Raw genomic sequence first — 16,280 nt, forward strand, 5'->3', positions numbered from 1 at the left:
CCGCAGTGATGGGGCTTCACTAGAGGGGCTGGAACTGATCTTGTTATTCTCCTTAATTACCCCGGGGGAAACCCTGGATTCATGCGCTGCCCAATCAGGATTGTATCTATCACACAGGATCTTATCAATATTGATATCCCGGTACTGCTGTCAACAATATCCATCTACAGTCTTATCTAAATATTTATCTAATATATATTGTCGGCATCCCACACCCGCTATCATATCCATATATTCTTGGACTAACTTGTAATGGGCAGCATCCTCAGCCTCGGGGGGCGCGCAGGGGGTTATCCTGGCAGGTTAGATGATAATAGTCTCACTGCAGTGGCTATCACGGCCGGCTTATTTACTCTTCTGTACATAATCCAACAATGTCCGCGGCATCCCAATATGGATAATACTGTAGATATCAGGGATATCCACTTCTATTCCTAATATACTGATAGCAGCGATCACCATAGTCTCCCCCTGCATAAACCAGTGCAATATAAATGGCTTATTAATCTACTGGCTGTAATATGCTTCATATCCCAACACCCGGATAATACCCGTGATATGGCTCACTGCATGGCTATATATAATCATCTTTCCGCTGCCGGTCCACTGGATCCAGTCCCAGATAAATGCTATTACAGATTCAGTCTCAAACCACATGGCCGCCGGATAGAGGACTACAGGCTACCATATCCAGTATACTATATTGGGACAGCTGGTCCGCGCCCAGAACATGCTTACCTGCTCCTGGATATAACCCATCCAATGGAATAATAGAGTCTCTAACCGGGAAGGTAATATAGCAGTTAATAATACTATCTGTATGCAGGCATGGTTTAACTGGCTTAACTGCCATAACTCAGGCCGGAAATCCTTCTGGTTATTTAATATTATATAGCACTTGTCAATCATGATCTGGTCTAATTACCGGATCTACTATAATCAGTTAATAAATGTCTGAAAATCCTCAGTCACGGTAGACTTAGATGTGACTAACATAATTATGGCCTTATCCAGTAGCCAACAGCTCTTCCATAATATATATAATATGCTTAATACCTGGCACCGCCAGATTATATCCTGATATAATAATATTAATAGGATTACTATAATTGTCACGCCCCCGGGCTCTGTGAATGCAGGTAACATGAACAACATACTCTTGCCTCCCCCAGTAGGCATTACTGCCATTACAGGACTCTCACTATCCTGGATTACCCGCAATGCGGGAGCCTGTACACTGCAGAACTAAATTATCTTAAACCCGGTTATCCACTGCAACACGGTGCACATGTCCATAATATTTAATCAGTACCGCCATATAGTCCAGTTCTCCTTGGCCTTATTCTTCTACAGGGATTGCTTGTGCTTGCTGATCCCAGGCCCCAACACCGCGGTGGATATAAATCCTAAAAACTGATACTAATCAGTACTGGATAATTAAAATATAGCCCAGCGGTGCTTAGTAGTGCCAGCCTGCTCCATAATACCGCGCGCGTATACCATCCCCGCCAAATATAATAAATGCACAGCCTGCAAATCAGTAATATAGCTCATCCACTGCTCCTTATCTATGCTATCCTTCACATCTGTATTCAATGTGGCTGCTGCCAATTCCCGCTTCTCCTGTATGTTGCTGGCAAACGCGCTTGACGGCCGCATGAACTGCTGGCTGATTCTAATAGCAATATCCCGGTACGCAGTGATGTTAATGGCCTGGCCTAACTGTATACTGGTCTCGCGCTTCAACACCTCGCGGAACTGCTCTGACAACCATACCCGCTGCATGCCGGGATCAGGGCCCCATATATACATATCACGGGCCTTCGCGCCCCGGGAGGGGGATCCGGGGAATGTCTGATAGCAGTACCATGTCTTAAGCTGCTGGATAAATAGCAATACTAATTATAAATACCACACAATCAACTTCCCTATCTTCTGGGGTATATATTAGTGGATGATCTTCATATCATTACTGGCATAAAATCTCTTATAATATACAGTGACTAACATGACTATCCCGTCTTTAATATATATATTCTGCCATTAGTTGGTCTCTGTATTACTGTGCTGGATACTTAATAACTCAGGGGCCCGGCTGGGCTGCCTGGCCACTATATAGATTAACACGGCCAACTTCTCCTTAAACTGTGTGACCCAGTACAAATATCGCATGACCGCAGGGGCATACAATCACCAGGGCTGGCAGTGGACCGTGAACTGCACCTGCACAGACAGCTCAGTCCATATCTGCTGGATCATGTATAACTGTCCCACTACAGGCCATAATATGCAGGAATCCTACAAAAAATTCTATCCTGCCTTACCCTGGATAAGATCATTGTACAATTCCTGTTATGGGATGGCAGGCATAGCCTTCTGGCACTTTATATATAATAACTTGTATAAAATCTCCTGTATAGCTCTTACTAACCCATGTACTATACCGCGGAAATCGCCTATTGTGAACTGGATATGCTGGTACAACAACCAGTCCTGGTGTATCCATATTATATAGCTGGGGGATGTGGTGTTATAATGGATCTGTAACCCAAATATCTGCCAATCCTGTAATATCTACATCAGGCTATGGATCCCGTGGACCATGAACTGCTGCACTATCCACTGCACCTGTTCCTGGAACATCTTTAGACAGGATGGGGCCCCGCTGGGGATATCAGTGATCACTGGAAGATCACTACAGGCTATTGAGGATATAGACAGGAATAATGAAAATATTTACTGGGACTTTTTACTGCTGCTATATTCTTTATTAGTATAAATCTCAGCTAATATATTATCAGTACTGTTTAATACCTAATCTGTATAATAGTCTTCCTTGCGCCACATAGTAATAATCTTCTCAGGATATAGATCCAGCCACAATACCTTTTGTATAATTATTATACAGGCAACCTTGATCACCCGGGACAACACAGGGGGATATGTCTCAGGGATTTACCATCTATTAGGTTTCCAGCCCAATACTGCCATGATATATATCAATATACTCTTATACTTATAGCTGTATGGCTGCTGGTTCAATAACTTGATATAAAAATCTAAATATATATACTCTATCTGACTTATCTCCCACAGAACCTTCTCAGGATGGCGGGATTCTATCAGCTCAGGATCAGGTTAGATGGCCAACTGCCACAACTGCTGCTACTTCTTCCGCTGCCGGGATATCATGCCATATAATAGACTCTTCTATATATACAGGGCCTGTGTGCGGGCAATAAATGCCATAATCTGCTGTTACAGCTGGACATGCTTAACAATACTCTCTGTATCTATATATACCTGCAATAGCTGATACAGGGTCTGCCTGGTCTTAGACTGCACTGTCTCAATATAAATAGCCTGGCTGCTATAGTTCACTGTCTACTGGCTCTTGTACACTACCTGCTCTATAGTATCCTATAACCGGCAGATCCTCTGCTTAATGGGGTTCATAGACTCAGGATTAGGTGAGTCCACGCTGTTTAACATGTCCTGGGAGACAATATCCTGTAAATACTGGGTCTATCCAGTCACCTGTAACTATAGATTGGTATTAGTGATTTCTACAGCTTAGATAGTCTACTAGGCTTTCTTGGCCTTGGCCTCTTTCCACACAGTTATAACCTTGCCTACAGCCGCGTTAATATCTGCTATATCTATAGGAATTAATGGCTTCTCGGCCCTTGCTGCCTGTACATGGATAAAATGTGATCCGGTCCGCGATAGAAATATCTACTGGTATATGATAATAATATATGACTGCCATAACTCAGCCTCTTACTGGATATATTGCTCCCGGCGAATACGGCCGCCTTGGGGAAACCAGGACTATCTATAGATACTCTGCCAATAGTTCTGTATACTATAAACACTCCAGCTGATATATTGATACCGGGAATAATCCCATTGATATAACATGCTATCAGGGTATATGGGCAACCCGGGTAATGCCTGATCCATATAGTGTGGAATTATCACTATATCAGGCTGCTGGGCAATTCCCTCCCACTGCTGCACTGTGTTATGGATCTAGACAGCATCGGCATGTTTTATGTAATAGATATTACTTTTTAAATAATAAATAATCTCAGGAGGCCATATACTATACTGATATGATCAGTAAATAATAATAGGCAACTCTTCTAGCTTTTAGAATAATTGATATTCATGGCCTTCCATGGCAGGGTTCTCTTGATGTGGGTAGATAGTAGATTGATAATGTGGATATGGGAATAGATAGGAATACACAGGAAATAGAAAACATAAATTAATAGAGTATAGAATAGTTAAATAAATATATGATCTTAATTGCTGCCAATATTATCTCTAATCTGTCACGGGACAATAATGACTTGTTAACTTACTGAACTATAGAGATATTATATGAAACCCTAATATTTTATAATCAGCAATAGGTATTGGGCCTAATTAAAATGGATAGAATAGGGATACTTGTCTACTGGACTATATTTAATATAGATACTGGATATATTGCTCTTTCTATAATAGAATTGGTTAATAAAATTATATGGATTTGTTTGACAGTCCTGCCATATAATCATATTACGGCTGGTGGTGGTTACCCGCTGCCAATCAGTACCTATCCGGTACCCTAACAAATCTGCAACTGTTTAATATAGGTAACTTCTGACCATCACTATATCTTTAAATTATAGATATTTAATCTTTAAAGTGAACCAAACATAATTTAGGACAGTTAAAGTAATTATCTAAAATTTGATATTAACTAGTCTATCTTTTATAGAAAACTTGTTCTCTAAATATTTGGAAAACCTGTACTTAAACCCTAAATATGACAGCCAATTAGCGCCTGTCTTTTTAAACCTGGATTAGCAGGTACAGTATAGTTATAGACTAGGAATAGATAGGAATATACAGGAAATAGAAAATATAAATTAATGGAGTATGGAATAGTTAAATAAATATATGATCTTAGTTACTGCCAATATTATCCCTGATTTATCACAGGACAATAATGACTTGTTAACTTACTGAACTATAGAGATATTATATGAAACCCTAATGTTTCATGATTAGCGGTGGGCATTGGACCTAATTAAAATAGATAAAACAGGGACACTTGTCTACTGGACTATGTTTAATATAGATACTAGATACATTACTCTCTCTATAATAGAGTTAGTTAATAAAATTGTATGGATTTGTTTGACAGTCCTGCCATATAATCATATTACAGCTGGTGATGGTTGCCCGCTGCCGATCGGCACCTACCCAGTACCCCAATAAACCCGCAACTGTTTAATATGGGCAACTTCTGACCATCACTATATCTTTAAATTACGGATATTTAATCTCTGAAGCAAACCAAACATAATTTGGGGCAGTTAAAGTAACTGTCTAAAATTTAATATTAACTAGTCTATCTTTTGTGGAAAACTTGTTCTCCAAACATTTGGAAAACCTGTACTTAAACCCTAAATATAACAGCCAATTAGCACCTGTCTTTTCAAACCTGGATTAGCGGGTACAGCATAGTTGTGGGCTAGGAATAGATAGGAATACACGGGAAATGGAAAACATGAATTGATAGAGTATGGAATAGTTAAATAAATACATAATCTTAGTTACTACCAATATTATTCCTGATCTGTCACGGGACAATAATGACTTGTCAACTTACTGAACTATGGGGATATTATGTGAAACCCTAATGTTTCATGATTAGCAGTGGGCATTGGGCCTAATTAAAATAGATAGAACGGGGACACTTGTCTACTGGACTATATTTAATATAGATACTAGATACATTGCTCTCTCTATAATAGAGTTAGTTAATAAAATTGTATGGATTTATTTGACAGTCCTGCCATATAATCATATTACAGCTGGTAGTGGTTGCCTGCTGCCGATCGGCACCTACCCGGTACCCCAATAAACCCGCAACTGTTTAATATAGGTAACTTCTGACCATCACCACATCTTCAAATTACAGATATTTAATCTCTGAAGCAAACCAAACATAATTTGGGACAGTTAAAGTAACTGTCTAAAATTTGATATCAACTAGTCCATCTTTTGTGGAAAACTTGTTCTCTAAACATTTGGAAAACCTGTACTTAAACCCTAAATATAACAGCCAATTAGCACCCGTCTTTTCGAACCTGGATTAGCGGGTACGGCATAGTTGTGGGCTAGAACTGACAGGAAACATACGTTTGCGAATTTTGGTCGCTACTGGTCAAAGCGACGACATGGATCTGTTCGTTCAGCTTGATACAAGGCCGGCGATATTACCCCGAATGTCGCGTTCTCCATGGTCGATGACGGCCTCCTTGGCCTGGGCTGGTTGCGTGTCAGCCATCGCGAATTGGACATCGCGAAGACCACCATTGACCGACCGTTCCACACCCACGCACGCAGACTGCCTCTACGGCCGAATGAGATCGTGCTTGTGGACGTTGATATTCTCCCGACATCTACTCTCTTCCACGCCGGTGAAACTCTGCAGGGCGCATTCAGGGAAATGACTGCTTCCGCCACAAGACCCCGGACGTTGTTCAATTCCATGAGCGTACTGTCAACAAAGGGAAGCACTTCATCTGCTCAGCGAACAATTTGGAAACCTACTCGTTTTGCCTATCATTCAATGATCTGCGATTCCGTTGCGAAAGAAGACTGGAAGGGAGGAAGGGGAGGGGGGAGGACTGTCTTATGTTTAGTTACTTCGTACAGTGATATGTGCATGCAAATATTGATTATTTTGTTGATTTAAGCTACTGGACCACAGTCACTGCACGTGTGCGATTCAGGATATGTTCGGCGCTAGTGTCTCTGCTTCTTGTCGTGCTCACAATGCTGTTTGTGTGCCAGCAACAGTCGATCAAACGTAGTCATATCAATAGGTGAACTCTTTAGTTCTCCACGGTCTGCGGCAAATTGGCGATTGTTCTTCTGCGAAAGTTGTTCGTTACTTCCCAGGCCCCGGAATGAATGATTTGGAGCTTTGATACTGTACCAAGTAAGTGGTTTCGGTATTGCGAGCCCCGGACAAGAGCGGCGGAGACCCACTCTCAACATAACTGTCGGCCGGAGTTAAGAACCCACTGGCATCTCGGACTTGAGGGCATGCGAAAGACTGTATTCGGATGCCGGACGTTGCGGATAGTCCGAAGGCCGAGAACCATGGTGGATGAGTTGATGCATTCGACTTCGCCGTCGCACATGACGTCAATATAGTGAAGTCAATGACCACCAGGCGCTGTCATGCAAGCACGACTTTATGACGATGTTCTCTTTTCTCGGCCTTTGGAGATCCCCCTAAACGCGCGGCCATTGAGTACATGACTCGGGCCTCCAGTGCATTGAACTACGGCGTCCCGGTTAACTCTCTTCGTCGGCGAAGAGATAAATAGAGCTGATTATCTCTCTAATTCTCCCGCTCACTTGCTATCCTCAAAGGCTACACAGAAGTCCCTCTATCAAGGTATTGAATGCCTTACACACTTTTTCCATATAGCCAGCACCATCTAACCGTCTGCCTTAGAAAGCTATTGTTCGTCTGCAACTACACAAAATGGCGCCTACCCATAAACCACTTGACCAATCGACAACTTTCAAGGATATGCTTTCGACTGATCCTCCCGTCGCGCCCGTTGTGCTTCTTAATGTTATTTCAATCCCCAGCGGGACCGACAAAGCGTTATTCCTGCAGACTTGGCGCCGTTCTGCCGAGGTTCTAAAGAAGGCCCCGGGTTACATTTCAACCCAACTCCATACCGCTATTGGAGACGGTAACTTTATCGTCAACTATGCGGTCTGGGAGAATAACGAAGACCTGAAGAACGCTCTGGCACTCCCTGAATTTCTGAAAGTCTGTGAAGACTTTCCGGATGGTACCGAGTTCCGTGCCGCTGTCTTGCAGAAAGCTGCAATTGACGGTGTCTGTGTGGGTGTATAAGTCCAAAGAGGACGACGAGAGGCCTAGGAAATAGTACCAAGCACAATGATACTGGGCAGAAACTTCTCCCAGAGCTATGCACAACTAGCTTATACGTTAGCCTAGGCGATACAGCGAGAGACTTAGCAGCTGCCCGATTGCAACAAACGTATTAAGGTGCTATAGCAAACCAAAGACGGCGATACATTGAATAGAGGTAGTCCAAATGAAACCTAAAATATCCGTGCTCTAGTGAGCCCATACTATGGTAGATAGACGTTTATCCAAGTTTGGAAACCCCGAGAGCATGCTCAATCCCATACGCCCATTAGGATGGTTCGACTTGCTTTGGCCTGGTCTACAATCGCTTCTGCATACTTATTTCGACACGCAGGTTCGCGGGGTTAGTCAAGGAATGGGAGCAAAAGCCTCTGGAAATTCTTACCAAAGGGGCTGTACAATGCATTGCTGGTTTCACCCATTCGCGAAACTTCTCATGGCTATCATACCTATAGAGTTGTGTGGATCGGAGCTTTCGTGAGACCATACTTAGCAACGAGCCTCTTTTATGGGTCTCGTAAAAGTACTCGTTTTTAGCTTAGTTTCCCACCAGAACATCGTTCACAAGTGGATACTACCGATGATACATTTCAGAATCTTTCATTTTTTTGCTAATGACTAGTTTCTTATGTTGCGCTAGTGGGGAAAGCGAAGGAAGAGTGGTCTTGATACCCCGTGGATAAACGTGCCGAACCGATACACCATGGTTAATTAATCTATTAGTAGAAAACATCCTTCATAGCAGCCAAACACGAGCTAAGACGGTCACTGGTGCTAGGCGTAAACCAGTGCGTGTAGAGTAATCTGGTTTCGACTTTCTGTATAGTCTTTTCCAACGCCCTCTCGGCCGTGCACACTAGCTATGAGCTCATTACTACCCGGTTACTATAGCTAGAAATAATGTTCAGGACTTACATATGTGTACTCTGGAGGTTTCAGAAGTTGGCTTCTCTCTACCTCGTGCTGTAAGGATGGTATTGTGGGCCTTACTATGTAGAGTCGCTCGCATAATGTAGTGGAATCGTCAAAAAAAGAACTGACACCTAACTACGACAATCGCAAAGCATGCCGAAAGCAGCTTTTGTGCTATCCTCCCTTCTCCCCAAATCCAGTTAACTCCCAGTTCTAGTCAGGAACTAAACCTTTGCTCGGGAGCATCACGTCTTTGAACAATCAAGCTCGGCAAAATCTTCCAGAACTGGGTTTAGGTCCCGGAAGTGTTGAGGCAGATTAGCTAGAAAACCAATTACACACCCGCATCGGCACTCAACCGAGAAGTCCGCTCGGAGATGTGGGACAACGCATTCCACATGTTCAGAATGGCATAAATCTACATCTCAAAACTGTGCAGCGAGGCAAATGCAGTACAATATGCCAGTGTGAGCTGTTCTCTGATCGCAGTAGCATACCTAGTCTGAAGTATTATTTCGTTGCAAGTCACCTCTCTGCGCCTTATCACCAGAAGATCAATATCATGAACGAACCACTGGGCAGCACCTCCTTTCACGCCGTGCTTGACAAAAACCTGGGCTCCTGCCCTCATGAATCTACAGGAGGTCGAAACAATTTTGGATGGTCACATCGCGTGCTCTGTTGATGTCATTCTTGAAGGACTCATTGCTCACCAGTGATTGCTATGGCTCATGTATTATCCTTCACGGTGACATCAGGCAGCGCGTCTACCACAATTGATTCTGTACAGCCGGGCTTCTAGGCATGTCGTCATAAACAGTAGTGTGTGTCGATTGTTGAGGTGACCCTGCCGGCAAGACATTGATATAATTGGAGGACGCATTGAACTGATTGTAAACTTAGCCGCGGCTAACATTGCTTCGTAATGGTAGTCGTAAGGCGGAAGAAGGGAAGAAAGAGTGTCGGAGCCGCCTTCAGTACTAACCGCTGCCAATGTAGTAGTCGTGAGTAAGAATATTTACTAACCTACCTAGCAGCTTTCATATCGGGAGACCCAGCACGACCCGAGATCAAACAGATGCCGAAGAACCGGCCAGAGTAATAACCACATCACTGATTCTGGCTGTAGATTGCTGTAGGGTTAAGGGATCCGAATGCCGGCCCACGGACAACTCGGAGTCCGAAGACCGAGGCACTGGGAAGATACAGAGAGGGAGCCCGCTTCGGGACACGCACGCGGGGCGGCGGGAGCACGGGGGAACATCAAATATCGGCCAATCAGTGGGCGAGAAAATCCACCCAACGTAGGGTGGAATTAAGCCTATGGAATCCCGAACCCTAGTGGTAGCGGAGGTCCGCTACGGCGGGGCCGTTGGGGGATAGGCGGCAGCGCCCCTCTCATTGTTGGTGGGACACTTACTATCTCTCCCACATGTGCCTGCGCTCCGGTCTTCGGCCCGACGCTCCCGTATCTGAGGCTCTTTTCTATCCCCTGAATCCTCGCCTTTATAGCTTAGGGCATTCGGGCCCTCGGAGACTTCAACTGTCCTTCCTTCGATCTTGATATTTCCAGGCTGAGATCTCCACTTCTAAGTTAAGCGTGTTCTCTGGGACGCCCATCAAAGGTGACCGAGAGATACGTATAAATAGTCGGTTATAAATTGACCGGTTCGAACTTGTAATCCGCTAGCCTCAACGCTATCTTCGAGTAGCCCAAGAGTCTTAGGCTTTGGCGACACAAGTTTATGTTAGAAATATTACACCTCTATGAACTTCCTGCCCAGTAAAAACCTGTTCAGAGTCCAAAAAAGTGACAGGCTGTATTAAAAGGGACGCCTGCTCGTCCGACTGCTCCTGCAAGACATCCTCTATAGCGACTGATTTATATATAATGCTTGGTTTTGCGGCTTTTACCGTCGCTTATCTGGAAAACCGCACATATCACCTCCTGAAGGGGTACTCGGGCTCCGGAATATATCTGTTGTCTTAATAAAGAAGTCCCAAATCTAATGCGTCTCTGAACTCTTCCCTGACACTTTCGAATTAGGCTCCGCCAGAGCCATGTGTTCTATCCCGATGTCGGGCTCACCGCGGACACACCTGCCGTACCCCCACCAGTATAGTCGGACTGTAGTTCGACTCTGGTGCACCCCTCCTAGTTGGAGCGTATGATGTTGTGGCATTTGGCTTAGATAGAAGAAGGCAAGTCCGAGGTGGAATGAGTGTTTAGGTTGAAAGGACTCGATATGGCTTCCAACAAGAGGCAGTAGTGGGTTTGGATGGAGGAGGGTATTAGTAGCAGAAGTTGATATTATCAAGGGTTATGGACATTGTTTACACTAGTTTTGAGAGGACTGTCGACGCTCGAAATTCTGGGTAATAAACTGAACTTTTCCACTTGAAAACATACTTTTCAGGTGGATAGGTCAAACACTGGCATACATCCTATTATTCACACAGTGGATTTGGAAGTTGATCGGTCTGAACATGCTCGGACGCGTAATCCGTCGTAGCTCAAAAGAATAGTGGGAATAATTATTAGTGTCTCAGCGTCAGCACAATCCGATCAATGCGCGGGAATCCTAACTAAGGAATGGCCGCGTGACCCATAACCCTATTCTCCGGTCAGATTGTATCATTTAAAGTCAACGCAGGAAATCCGAGCAGGCACAAACGAGCATCACACAGAATACGGCAGGACCAAGTGTCGCAACTTATCTAAGGATGCTACCACTTCATTCCTCCCAATCGGGTGTATATCTCTCGCTTCAGGAAATCAGGAAGCATGGCCAACGAGCGATAAATTCCAGGCACTGAGCTGGTGAGACAACAGAAATCTTCCAAACCCCATTGCGAGTGTGAGGCAGCGCCATTAGGCACTTTTGCCATTGGGTACGCAGGATCTGGCCGAGTTCGCGGGGGCAAAATTTGTGAGGCTGGATGGCAGGGAGGGAATCGGAAGCACTGTCGGGCCGGACTTGGTCAAAAGAGACCCAAAATGGTGTTAGGTGGTATGTTGAAGTTTGAGAAAATGTCATCCTCCAGTAAATCGCCAAAGCGGCTGTCCGCGCTCAAATCTGATTCCGTAATGTTCACGAGCGAACTAGGAGCATTCGACATGTTGTAGGAATGGTTAAGAGTGGACGAAGGCTTTGGATGATAAGCCCCCTGGGACCGTTTTGGCGGCGGCGGCCGCAGGTCTTCTGGCCACGGTCGACAATAGTCTCGAGTAAAGGCTGATCCATCATTGCGGGCAAGACCCAACAGATTCCTTCTTGCTTGGAGAGCTCGATCAGTGAGGCGGGGTATGGCTGGCCACGTCCCTTTAGCATCTCGCCAATTCCACAAGTTGTAAGCAGACGTAATCGCCAACCAAGCACGGTCCACATCAGGGCCCGATACGCGGACACAGAGCTCCGCAAGGGCGAAAGCTACTGCATTCCATTGATTGTTATTTTTGAATACCCAACTCCAATTGCCAGTATCTCTTTGACTGGTCTCCAGGAAGACCGAGAGCTCGATGATATCGACGGAAGTTGCGAACAGAAATTCGTGGATTTTCGCCATAGACTCTGTAGTAGGCGTTTCCCCCGGTGAAACTCCGTTGTAAACGTAGAGCCGTAGTTTTGAAAGCACCAGTTGAGAAACGGCGCAGCAGAACGAATGCATGGCGATGGCAGGATTGCAGGATTTCAGATACTTCTCATATAACCGCTGCTCAAGATCAGTGACAAGCTGCTGGCGGTGCGTGACCATATCCTCCATGGAGGCATTATGATGTGTGGTCGAGGAACGCTTTAGGACGAGGTAAGCTGCTGCGATCTGGAATCGGATCAATGAAAAAGTCATATCTGTAAAACCAAAGCGTTCCCGTGGAAACTCCGTGGCGCCAGGGACTAGGTCATTATCATTGATGTTTAGCGGGAACCGAGTGTCGTACTGCCCATCCTGAACCATGGGCTCCGTGCGATGATCTTCTGCGCATTGGACATCCAGCACTACGATATGCCACCAAAGCCGCCGAGACATCTCTGTAGTGATTGGAGTCTTGGCGGACAAAGTGCTTTCACGATCAAGCTCCAGCCGTTGTGCAAGACGCAAAACGATCGCTAACATCGTCCATGCAAAACTCCCCTGATCAAGCCGGCGAACGCAAATGAGGTACAGAACCGCAGATTGCAACAATTCCAGACTATGCGAGTTGATGAAATCAGCCTGGGTGAGAGCGTTCTCGACAGCGAGACGATATCTGTGGATCGCCTCCTCTTGGCGTTCGCCGAGCTTGTCTAAACATTGAGCGGGTGTCATACTCGTGATTGCAGACAAGTAAACGGCGAGGAGAATAGCCTTTCGCGGTTTATTGATTACCTCTGTACGCTTACTCGCCTGCGTCAGAAGCTCTTCAAGTGTTCGCCGATGCATGATGCTCACAAGAGGGGCAACATTATCTAAATAGCTCTGCCAAAGTACACGCTGCTGTGAAGTATCGGAGCCGATAAATAGCAAAGGACACGTGACAGGTTGCAGTCCAAAAAGCAGTGTGTTACGTGTTTCCGGCGAACCCGATAGCACGCTTCGGTTTTGGCGACAGTGCAGGAATGGAGGGGAATTGACGGAAGGACCGTGCAGCCCACTCGTTCCGACGGCCTTCAGTCTTCAGTTAGCAGGGGCGCTTTGATGTGGACCGACATAGAATCACTCGAACTGACGTGCCATGTCACTTGGGCAGTCCTTACTGCATTCGCTGTTGCTGAGCACGCCATACCCAACGGATCAAAACCGTGGCCTTCTGACACCACGTCTTGCCTACAAGGAACAGCACCACCTGCGAGCTGATCCTTCCGAGAGTTACGATCGACGAGGTCCCCTCCGGGTTCAACGTCGCTTGCGTCGGCTGTGCTTCCCAGGGCGGGGGGCGAGAATAGTTCTACCGGTGAGACTGGTCGTTCCATTCTGCCGTTTACGTCTCTGCTGAGAGTGACTAGGGATTCTTCCAAGCGCTGCATTCGAGCGGACAATTCAGCACTCGTAGTATTCCTTCCCCTTCTCGCTATTCGCGCCGGGCGTGGAAAAGTACATTCGTGCTGAGATTTGATACAGTTAGAACAGGGTATTTGCCGGTCACATCGGATTTTCTTCTGTCGACAGCTGATGCAGCTGAGTTGATTTGAAGGCGCATTTCGCGGCGTCGCTCCGGGTGCGTGGGCGTCCCCCGAGTGAGAGTGACCACTGCTAGCTTGCATTATCAGGAACAAAAGCTCACAGCGGCCGCGGTGCGCAAATAATTCATTCAAGTTGAAAGGGTGACTGTGGGAAGAAACAGATCCGTGGAGAGTGTCGTTGCACCATCCGTGATGATTGCGCAGCCATGTGGGTACGGGCGGCCTCGTCGGTGTCATCGGAGTCGCGCGGTTCATTGTCCGAAGACAAAGTTTCCCTGACAATACGCTGTGCATTATCTAGTAAAATAATAACACTCTCAAGCTCCACTGGGCCCGCCTCGTGGGCCTATTTATTGTGAGGACTTCTCGCGAACATTGGGGCACTGCATGCAACTTCAAGTTGTTGGCCCCTTTACAGGTCACAGGTTCATCTAAGGGACAATTGTCTTCACGCGAGTTGTATATCTAAAGCCCTCAAGCCGCAGCATGGCCCGCCAGGACTCAGATCGATCTCTCCCCTGCCTACATCGGCAATCCCTGAAAGACAAAGTCGCTGTCATCAGCGGGTCCCACGGAGGCCTCGGCGCCCAGATTGCCCGGGAACTCTCAGAGAGCGGTGCAAAAATCGTCCTTAACTACCCATCCTCCACTCGACGAGACCGAGCAAATACAGTTCTAAATAGTCTGCATACGCCTGCCATCGCCGTGGAAGCCGATATCTCGACCACTACCGGGCCTCAAATCCTCATAAATGCAGCCGTCGCTGCCTTTGAAGTAATTGACATCCTAGTCAATAATGCTGGGAAGACGGTGGATCTTCCGTTTGAAGAGCAGACCCTGGAGCATTGGGAGACGTTGGTCAACGTGAATGGCCGCGGAACCTTCCTGCTCACCCAAGCGGCTCTTCCTCATCTTTCGCCCCAAGGATCGCGAATCATCAACATTTCGAGCATCTCGGCGAAGGAAGGAATGGGTATGCAAACGTTATTATCCGGAACCAAGGCTATGATTGAGAGTTTTACCAAGGTGTGGGCCAAGGAGCTCCCTCCGAAGTATCACTGCACCGTCAACTGCGTGTCCCCTGGACCAACGCGCACCGAAGCTTTCGGCGCGGCTTTGGCTGGAGCGGAGTTCCAGAGGATCATAAATCCTCTTATTGAGGGCACACCCGTTGCCAACAGACCTGCAGAGACAAGTGAGATATCGTACGCCGTCCTAATGCTATGTCATCCACGTGCGACATGGCTGAATGGGGTCAACCTGATTGTAAGTGGCGGGTTGGGCGTCTAATCATTCAAATAACATCTTGATCTGGCAAAGTACAATTCTGGGCGTGGCAACTGAGTGTGATGTCACTACTGCGCATGATTTCCTGTTGCTATACCAGCCAAATTGCTGAAATTCAGGTATGGGATCGGGATACATGACGGCGGACAATGAACTGGTGGCCTCTTGCTGAAAATATCATAGGCATTAGCCGCACGTCCCGCCATCAATGCAAACGCGTCCAGCGTCTCCCTCCTTCACCCTTCGCATTTCGGACATAATGCGGTTTCCATACAGATAGCCATCGGGCGCCAGGGCAAGCAGGGGCTAGAATACCAAAGTAACGTCGGAGGTTCGCGCGTGCGGATATCTCACTTGGACTCCCCATACTTAGTAAATAGCTCGTGAACTTTGGCTTGGTTTTCTATCTCCTCAGCAAAGGGCGTTTTTGAGAATTCGTACGACTTTCCGTCATATATAATCCACCGTTTAAACTGCGAACAGCGTTAGACACAGTATATACGTTGTATGGAGGACGTACACTTGAAAGCCTCACTCCGAGCCAGAGACATCTGTGTCTTCTGGATATCTCCAAAATTGGCCGGTGTATGTTGCGTTCGTCTTCCTCCGTCGGGCAGTCTCCGAAGAAACCATGCGGATAAAAAGATTGGCTCCAAATTTGTCCGCGAATAAGAATGTCCTCCGGTGTCCATCGTATATCATCCGACCAAGGCAGCTTGTCACCTTCAATAAGCTCAACATCAAACGGGAATCTCGCAATCCCATTCAAATATTTGACACAGTGGCAGGGAGTTCGTCGAGGATTTCGTGCCTTGGGCGAAGCTTGTCAAATATTTGAATGGGATTGAGATCAAGAATCAGTCTCCTATCTGAATAATATCTACTGCCTGCCTTTGACCTCTCTCTCCCTCCCAGCCTACGTATCCTTACCTAGTTGA

The 16,280-nt window shown here is 46.1% G+C and overlaps 5 protein-coding genes across 5 annotated transcripts; 3 read left to right on the forward strand and 2 right to left on the reverse strand.

Annotated features, from left to right (window-relative positions):
- Nucleotides 1-345: 345 nt before the first annotated feature.
- BDW43DRAFT_303550 (uncharacterized protein) lies at nt 346-1,774 on the reverse strand (the record flags this gene model as incomplete). Its single annotated transcript, XM_032045434.1, has 8 exons — nt 346-507; nt 541-606; nt 637-681; nt 814-912; nt 1,105-1,237; nt 1,352-1,413; nt 1,501-1,718; nt 1,750-1,774. 8 exons carry the CDS (start codon nt 1,772-1,774, stop codon nt 346-348), a joined length of 810 nt encoding a protein of 269 aa, XP_031895676.1.
- Nucleotides 1,775-6,244: 4,470 nt separating this feature from the next.
- On the forward strand, nt 6,245-6,916 carry BDW43DRAFT_289897 (uncharacterized protein). Its single transcript, XM_032043448.1, has one exon. It carries the CDS (start codon nt 6,299-6,301, stop codon nt 6,755-6,757), a length of 459 nt encoding a protein of 152 aa, XP_031895677.1. The 5' UTR covers nt 6,245-6,298; the 3' UTR covers nt 6,758-6,916.
- A 642-nt stretch (nt 6,917-7,558) lies between these two features.
- On the forward strand, nt 7,559-7,942 carry BDW43DRAFT_322516 (antibiotic biosynthesis monooxygenase family protein; the record flags this gene model as incomplete). Its single annotated transcript, XM_032049570.1, has 1 exon — nt 7,559-7,942. The coding sequence occupies one exon, from the start codon at nt 7,559-7,561 to the stop codon at nt 7,940-7,942; it is 384 nt and encodes a 127-aa protein (XP_031895678.1).
- A 3,933-nt stretch (nt 7,943-11,875) lies between these two features.
- Nucleotides 11,876-13,845, reverse strand: BDW43DRAFT_315483 (fungal specific transcription factor domain-containing protein; the record flags this gene model as incomplete). The annotated part of the gene is made up of 2 exons (XM_032048068.1): nt 11,876-13,540; nt 13,603-13,845. 2 exons carry the CDS (start codon nt 13,843-13,845, stop codon nt 11,876-11,878), a joined length of 1,908 nt encoding a protein of 635 aa, XP_031895679.1.
- Nucleotides 13,846-14,336: 491 nt separating this feature from the next.
- Nucleotides 14,337-15,345, forward strand: BDW43DRAFT_322517 (SDR family NAD(P)-dependent oxidoreductase; the record flags this gene model as incomplete). The annotated part of the gene is made up of 1 exon (XM_032049571.1): nt 14,337-15,345. Exon 1 carries the CDS (start codon nt 14,542-14,544, stop codon nt 15,343-15,345), a length of 804 nt encoding a protein of 267 aa, XP_031895680.1. The 5' UTR covers nt 14,337-14,541.
- Between the last annotated feature and the right edge of the window lie 935 nt (nt 15,346-16,280).

The sequence above is a fragment of the Aspergillus alliaceus genome (assembly GCF_009176365.1).
Source record: "Aspergillus alliaceus strain CBS 536.65 unplaced genomic scaffold BDW43scaffold_59, whole genome shotgun sequence".
Taxonomy (NCBI): Eukaryota; Fungi; Ascomycota; class Eurotiomycetes; order Eurotiales; family Aspergillaceae; genus Aspergillus; species Aspergillus alliaceus.

What these genes read in the sequence shown, in the direction of transcription:
- BDW43DRAFT_289897 (XM_032043448.1), top strand. Translation starts at nt 6,299, where the DNA reads ATGGTCGATGACGGCCTCCTTGGCCTGGGCTGGTTGCGTGTCAGCCAT.